General features: G+C 32.6%; 1 protein-coding gene across 1 annotated transcript; it reads right to left on the bottom strand.

The window, feature by feature from the left end:
• Nucleotides 1–307: 307 nt before the first annotated feature.
• Nucleotides 308–8,329, bottom strand: LOC111712971 (uncharacterized; the record flags this gene model as incomplete). Its single annotated transcript, XM_023487737.1, has 6 exons — nucleotides 8,227–8,329; nucleotides 7,615–7,655; nucleotides 6,721–6,839; nucleotides 4,035–4,095; nucleotides 2,052–2,109; nucleotides 308–460 (listed from the first exon to the last, which is right to left on the bottom strand). Coding segments are annotated over exons 1-6 (481 nt in total), but the record flags the coding sequence as incomplete, so codon positions are not given.
• Between the last annotated feature and the right edge of the window lie 239 nt (nucleotides 8,330–8,568).

Genomic DNA, 8,568 nt, shown 5'->3' with positions numbered 1-8,568 from the left:
CATGTATCCTATATCCAACCCTGAATCTACTCCCTGTATCCTATATCCAACCCTGACTCTACTCCCTGTATCCTATATCCAACCCTGACTCTACTCCCTGTATCCTATATCCATCCATGATTTGACTCCCTGTATCCTATATCCAACCCTGACTCTACTCCCTGTATCCTATATCAAACCTTGATTTTACTTCCTGTCTCCTGTATCCAAACTTGATTTTATTCCCTGTATCCTATATCCAACCTTGATTTTACTCCCTGAATCCTATATCCAACCTTGGTTTATCTCCCTAATTCCTATATCCAACCTTGGTTTATCTCCCTAATTCCTATATCCAACCTTGGTTTAGCTCCCTGTATCCTGGGTCCTCTTCTTGGTAGAGCAACTACCAGCATATCCTCGTACAAGGAGTCGGTTGGGAAGAATGGACTTTCTCCACTCACCTCACACCGATACCGTCCTGGATTAAAAATAATAAAACTTAGCTTCATATCTATTTATATACTTTGCTTGTCTATCTGTCTGTTTGTCTATTTCTCTGTCCGTTTGTATCCAAGAAACGTCAAAACGTCAAAACGGCTAAACCGATTGGGCCCAAATTTTGTGTGGGACCTTACATAACCTCAGGTTAATGGATTTTAAATTTGTGGTCTCAACAAATTGTCAGAAAAATTTTGATTTTTGTAAAATCTTGATAATCCACGAAAAATGTTATTTAATCTACGAACTTTTGTTGCTTTTGTTTTATGCTGTACAAAGAGAAGATGCATAATTAACCACTGCGGTTTAAAATGGAACCCTTTTAGCCTGTATCTTGGTTTATCTTTTATAAATGAATAATTAGATTTTTCAGACCACAGGCAAGCTTAAAATGGCAGATATTTCTATTATTCAACAATTGAATTTAAACCTATCCATTCCATAAAGTTAAGGTTCCTTGCACCTTGAAGATTTGTATCTTTATATTAAACTCTTTATATTTATTTTTCTCTCTCTCTGATGTATATTGAATAAAGCTGCCAACATTACACATAGATACAAATATGAATAGATAGATATACATGTTTCTGAGAATATTGTATATACATTATTTATACATAATAAATGTACAAACTATATGTTTTGTAAATTGTGAAAGGATTAAATAAAATCCTTTGAATATGACTTTCTTTGGGCGTTCTTAAAATTTTCAAACTAGATCAAGTAATATAAGTTTGAAAAATCAAAGATTTACACCATTAAGATGCAATGATATAAGGATTAAATACTTTGGTTTGTGGTAAAGCCTTAATTCCTTTACCTAACATTTTGTTCACAATATGGAACTTTCGAAAGCATTTTGAAATTAGAAGTTATATTTTTACTAGAAGAAAATGTTAGGTATCTTCTAAAAATATTTCGTTCTTTTATTCTGGTAAATTCAAGTTTTGTAAAAAAAATTGCGCCAATGGTTAAACTCTCCAGTAGCTCCAACTCCCTCCATCCCATGAGCAGCATGACATCTAGCAGCACCTCTTCAAGTCAGCATCATTGCAAAAACTGACTCTCCAGTGGGAGGCTGGGTGTTAAACAGCCCCTGGCTGGTCCCCGTCTCAAGTTTAATAAATATGTTTTAAAATATGATATTTTCCATATTTTTAACTTGAGACAAATATTTATATTTGATTTGATTTGATTTGATTTGAAACTTAAATGTTGTCTAAGAAGCGTATTTTAAACTGACCCTCCATGCAAAGATGGCATTACCCGATTTACAACAGTACCATCGAAAGCTTTTCTGATCAAGTATAAATTATATATATATATGCATGATTTTTTTCTTTTGCGGGTTCTCTGCGAAAGTGACTTGCGCATTTCTTGTTTATAAGAAGCAAAGGAGAAACTTACAGAAATAAACACTTTTCGTGCCAGAAAAACGACGGTATCTTCCACATTTTTGTTCAGATTAAGGTTTTAAGGGTACCGTTGTAAATCGGACATTGCCATCTTAGCAGAAGGTCACTTGAAATTACGCTTACAGTCCCTTTAAGATGTATAAACTAATCCCTTACCTGTGCTATCCAGCGTAAGGTTTTGTAGATAAACTGAAGTAGCAGAGGATTTTTCAACCTAAAAATATTTGCTTACAAGTAGAAAAATATTATTCCTGCAAAAATGATGATCTAGCTTGAACACTTGGGAGAAATTTAACTACAATATACTTTCTACAAAGAATGGTAAATTTGGTGTAAAACGTAAACTTTTTTTAAAGGAAACTGTAAAGAACAATTTTGTTGGAAAAGTTGGCTCTGGTTCTCAGATAGAATTGCTCTCACGGTAAAACTTTATATTCTTAGCTCTAGAAATCTGTTGAAGGTTAAATTCTCTAAATTTGGTTTCCCGGATTTATATGCATCAAATCAAAATCAAATCCCACGCACTACCGATGACGGGAAAATCTGTATTACTTTCCTAATCCTTTCCTTTCCATCCTTTCAATCCTTTAGATAAAATATTTTAAATATTTTTAGATTTGCCGACAGTTCTAGTTTATTAATAAATATTTATAAAATTTTAAACTTCAGTTTTAAAGTGATATCGACGCAATTTAAAGTAACTTAAATTTATAGAGTGGTATGACCCATTCACAAAAGTATACTAAGTTTATTGTCTGATTAAGAATGAATGAAATATCCATGTTTTTTTTTAAGTGGAAATTTTTCCCATTGGGGCTTCTTTTTACAAGTGACTTTTTAAGAAATTTATCATATAATTATTTAAAATTTAAGATTGTAAATCGGCCATGGCCATCTGTTAATAAAATGTCACTTGAAATTACAATTACAATCTTTGACTGAGTAAAAATGTTGGAGAGTTTTTATTTAAGAAAATTGATAATTTTCAAGAAAGGAAATAAACTGAATGCATGAATCTCTTTTCATGGTTGAAAAAAAAGGTTCAAAGAATACGCTGTGACGTGCCATTACGTAATTCTGCTACTGGATGACTAACCTACATGATCACTAACCTCTAGATGATGACTAACAAACATGATGACTAACCTACATGATGACTAACCTACATGATGACTAACCTACATGATGACTAACCTACAGGATGACTAACCAACATGATGACTAACCTACAGGATGACTAACATACATGATGACTAACCTCTACATGATGACTAACCTCTACAGGATGACTAATCTCTACGTACAAGATGATTAATCTCTATATGATGCCTAACATCTACATGGTTACTTAGCTCGTCCTCTTCAGGATGACTAATCTTTACATGATGACTAACCTCTACAAGATGACTAACCTCTACATGATGACTAACCTCTACAGGATGACTAACCTCTACATGATGACTAACCTCTACATGATGACTAAACTCTACAAGATGACTAACCTCTACAGGATGACTAAACTCTACAAGATGACTAACCTCTACATGATGACTAACCTCTACAGGATGACTAACCTCTACAGGATGACTAACCTCTACAAGATGACTAACCTCTACATGATGACTAAACTCTACAAGATGACTAAACTCTACAAGATGACTAACCTCTACAGGATGACTAAACTCTACAGGATGACTAACCTCTACAAGATGACTAACCTCTACATGATGACTAACCTCTACAAGATTACTAAACTCTATATGATGACTAACCTCTACATGATGACTAAACTCAACAAGATGACTAACCTCTACAGGATGACTAACCTCTAACCTCTACAGGATGACTAACCTCTACATGATGACTAACCTCTCCATGATGACTAACCTCTACAAGATGACTAACCTCTACATGATGACTAACCTCTACATGATGACTAACCTCTACATGATGACTAACCTCTACAGGATGACTAACCTCTACAAGATGACTAACCTCTACAAGATGACTAACCTCTACAAGATGACTAACCTCTACAAGATGACTAACCTCTACATGATGACTAACCTCTACAAGATGACTAACCGCTTCAAGATGACTAACCTCTACATGATGACTAACCTCTACAAGATGACTAACCTCTACATGAAGACCAGGTGCTGGAAAGACTGATATAGGATTATCTGTACCCGGAAGATAACTGAAAATTATAATTTATAAATCATCGAAAACCATAATGTTTATTGTTTACTATGATTATCATTATTATTTTTATAAGTTTTCTTTTTATTGATTATTCTTTGTCCAAGTTTAACCCGAAGTTTCCCACTTTGACACAAATATTCTGTGGTTTATTCCTAACTTATATTAGCTAGCAATATTTTAACACAGGCTATTAAGAGGAAAATGTCGTCTTCATAGCAAAATCCTCTTATGACGTAACTGCTTATTGGTGGAAGATGAAGTAACACCGATCTTGGTGAGAGGGGGTGGAGAAAATCCTTTCCCCCTCTAAACAACAACGTTGTCACTTTATCCTCCGCCAATACTCCGTGACGTAATATGAGGATTTTGATTGTCCATTGCTATGAGTCCAGAGTATTTAACTTTAAGAAACAACCTTGATTCTAATGGTCTTTTTATCTTCTTAATTACTCCACAGGAATTTAAAAAACCTTTCCTTTGCTATTTAAGTGACTCTTTGTAAAAAAAAGTCGTCAACGATTCACTTTATTTTTATTTGGGATAAAATAAATATATGTTCAGCAATATTGAAAGAAAATAAATTCCGCATAATTTCTTTATTTTTATCACACAAACAATCTTTTTTATCAAGAGTAAAAATAATTTCAAAAAAAATCATCAATATTTCTTGTTCAACACAATTCATATGAAAGAGTTCAAGGATCAAAAATCATGATTTAAGGGACTGTTCCCACAATTTCAAGTGATCTCAATTTAAAGCGTTTCTACATTGTTAAATGATGGTTAATTTTCATCTCAAAACGACAAGAGTTAATTAACACATAAATAAATATTAACGAAAATTACACGACAAATACATTTTATTTTAATTGTAATTATTTTTTATTTTAACTTTTCAAATTTTTGTTCCGCCGACCTTAATGTTTATTGTTTAGATCTAAATCCTTGAAACAGTTCGATGTTTACTATTTATTTTTCTGTATTAAAGAATAGAAAATGGGAAGGAAAATATATTGAAAACATTCAACAACCGTATCCAGTCCCAGCTTTTCATAGAATTAATATAATTTGAAAGCTAAATATAAAAATTTTATGTTAGCTGTAAAATGTGGAAAACTTGCAGTTTTAAACATGAGGGTCCGGATGGGTTTTCTCATTTACAAAGTATGTTTTTCAACCAATCATAGTTCATGCCAAAGTTTAGGTTTAGGTTCAGGTTCAGGTTCAGGTTCAGGTTCAGGTTCAGGTTCAGGTTCAGGTTCAAGTTTAGGTTCAGGTTAAGGTTCAGATTCAAGTTCAGGTTAAGNGCTCACAGTCCCTTTAGTAATACAACTACATCGCTCACATTCCCTTTAATAATACAACTATATCGCTCACAGTCCCTTTAATAATACAACTATATCGCTGACAGTCCCTTTAATAATACAACTATATAGCTCACAGTCCCTTTAGTAATACAACTACATCGCTCACATTCCCTTTAATAATACAACTATATCGCTCACAGTCCCTTTAATAATACAAATATATTGCTGTCGGTCCCTTTAATAGTACAACTATATCGCTCACAGTCCCTTTAATAATACAACTATATCGCTCACAGTCCCTTTAATAATACAAATATAACGCTCACAGTCCCTTTAATAATACAACTACATCGCTCACATTCCCTTTAATAATACAACTATATCGCTCACAGTCCCTTTAGTAATACAACTACATCGCTCACATTCCCTTTAATAATACAAATATATCGCTGACGGTCCCTTTAAAAATACAACTATATCGCTCACTGTCCCTTTAACAATACAAATATATCACTGACAGTCCTTTTAATAATACAAATATATCGCTGTCGGTCCCTTTAATAATACAACTACATCGCTCACATTCCCTTTAATAATACAACTATATCACTCACACTCCCTTTAATAATACAACTATATCGCTCACAGTCCCTTTAATAATACAAATATATCGCTGACGGGCCCTTTAATAATACAAATATATCGCTCACAGTCCCTTTAATAATACAAATATATCGATGATGGTCCCTTTAATAATACAACTACATCGCTCACAGTCCCTTTAATAATACAACTATATCGCTCACAGTCCCTTTAATAATATAAATATATCGCTGATGGTCCCTTTAATAATACAAATATATCGCTCTTAGTCCCTGTAATAATACAAATATATCGCTGATGGTCTCTTTAATAATACAAATATATCGCTCACAGTCCCTTTAATAGTACAACAATATCGCTCACAGTCCCTTTAATAATACAACAACATCGCTGACGGTCCCTTTAATAATACAAAAACATAGCTGACGGTCCCTTTAATAATACAACAAAATAGCTGACGGTCCTTTGATAAAATGCTCCTACAATGGTCGCGTTTATACCAATGCAATAAAGACAGCTTTTCTATTCAGGTTTGAATAACAAGCTTTCTTCAAATTACAAGTTTAAAAGTAAACAAAGAGAATCTGTTAATTGACAACTTCTCTTTGTTCAAATATTTATGTGTATCCATGATGCTTAACGGCTTGATAGAAATAAAAAATTGAAATAGAAAGTCGTCTTCATTGTATTGACGGCGATGTATATCTCACCAGTAGAACTCTACTCCGTTCTTGTACCATCGTACAGAATATACTCCGTGTGTAGAGGTGTAGGAACAGGATAGAACAGCGTTTTTACCAATCACTCCGTACTCAGGGACTAGGATCTCCTGAAAGGGACTGTTTAGGAATTTTAAAAGGGAGTACTAATCAGTCTGTGCTGTTTATTTCCAAAGAGTATCTTTAAAACTGTATCTTTTTTATGCCGCATAGTGCCCCAAGGTCTAAGATATCCCTGTTTTAGCTTTCGTTTTATCTGTTTTTCTTAAATACTTTTTTTCAAATATTAGTTTCTGATTTTACTTTAATTCCATAGATATGACACATTTTACCAAGGTTTGTTATTCTACAGAGATATTTAAACAATTTGATTTTTTGATCTTGTAGTTTTATTCCAAAAACTGATTACTCGCCTTTAACTCCAAAATTGTAAACCTCTAAGAAGTTAGCTAGTTATAGTTTGAAATATCAAAGTTTTACTCCATTAGGTTGCCAAGATATTGGGAAGAGAAAATAAGAGATGGTGATATGTAATCAGTTTATTTCGTTTTACTGTTAACGTTACTGTTCATGGAACGTTTTTTTTCGTTGTGAACGTTAAAGCAAAGTAATGTTACGCATAGTGATCCAAAGGTTCTCAAGCAAAAATTGATGAGAATTAAGCCTATTCCTTTTTAAAAACTAAAATTATAAAAGGTGCTTCAAAAAAGGTTATACAAGTGAGTTAGTAAGGTGGAATCAAAGACCATAGGGTTGCACTTGCAACACTTCTAAGTCGACCAAATCTTGAAAAATTATGAAACTTTGCATAGCAGTTTAAATCTATATGATATATGTAATTCTTGATATTTAAAAAATTCAGTTTCCTTCTTAATTTGAACTTACCTTGACCCGAACCACTGGAAAGTTTATGTCTGATCCAAGTTCTAAACAAAATGTTTAGAATAAGTAAACTGTTCAGAACTTGGCAACCCTTGTTAAATATATATTGGAAGAATATTGTGTTCATTAATCTTAATCTAAACAGAATATTCACAATTTCTTAATTTTACTTGCAAATATATTGACAGAATTTGCGCTTTTTTACGCCAATCGCGTTAATTCAAATCGCTTAGAAGAAATTTAAAGGTAATTTATAATTATTGAAAGGAACTGCTTTTTTAATTCTATGTTAGATAGACAATTTTCTAACTAACGGTGAAAATAATTTGATTGTCTCTTTAATAATAAATCAAAAGAGGCATCTTTCGGTGAAAGAGTTTGCAGAATGTTTTCATAGAAGGTTTTTCGCGCCGTTTTCTGAATTGATTCGCTGACTGGGAGAAACTTTGTGTTTTATTCTTAGTAAAGTTTTTAGCTGATTCATTAAGCAGAGAACAAAAACTGATATTCTCGTTTATTTTCTAGTTTCTTTTCACACATCTTTTCAAACTTTCATTTATTGATTTGATTATAAGTGTATAATTGATATTATAATTTATAATTTTATAATCTAACCTGCAGGTTGGGCCAGATAAAATACACAGAAAGAAAAAATTCGCAACATTTTCAGGATTTTTTTCCACCCCTCCTGAAGTCTTAAACATTTTTTTCTTGTTGGTTCGATAGCATATTTTTTTCTGAAAAAAAATTGTTAAGAAAAAGAAGTTTTTTTACACAGAGTTAAAGATGCTAGGTTGGTATTTAATAGCTTTAAGTGAAAAACCAATATTGTTTTCCACTTGCACTTGTTTAAAGTTTGAAACCCATGTGTTTTTTTAAAACATGCTATATTAAGAGCTAACTCACTTTCTCACACTCATATATTGGGATTATCAGGGTTAAGAGTGATTAAAGTTA

This window comes from Eurytemora carolleeae, unplaced genomic scaffold (genome assembly GCF_000591075.1).
Source record: "Eurytemora carolleeae unplaced genomic scaffold, Eaff_2.0 scaffold1301, whole genome shotgun sequence".
Taxonomy (NCBI): domain Eukaryota; kingdom Metazoa; phylum Arthropoda; class Copepoda; order Calanoida; family Temoridae; genus Eurytemora; species Eurytemora carolleeae.
The sequence above is the reverse complement of the archived record's forward strand: the minus strand, read 5'-3'. Positions and strand labels throughout refer to the sequence as shown.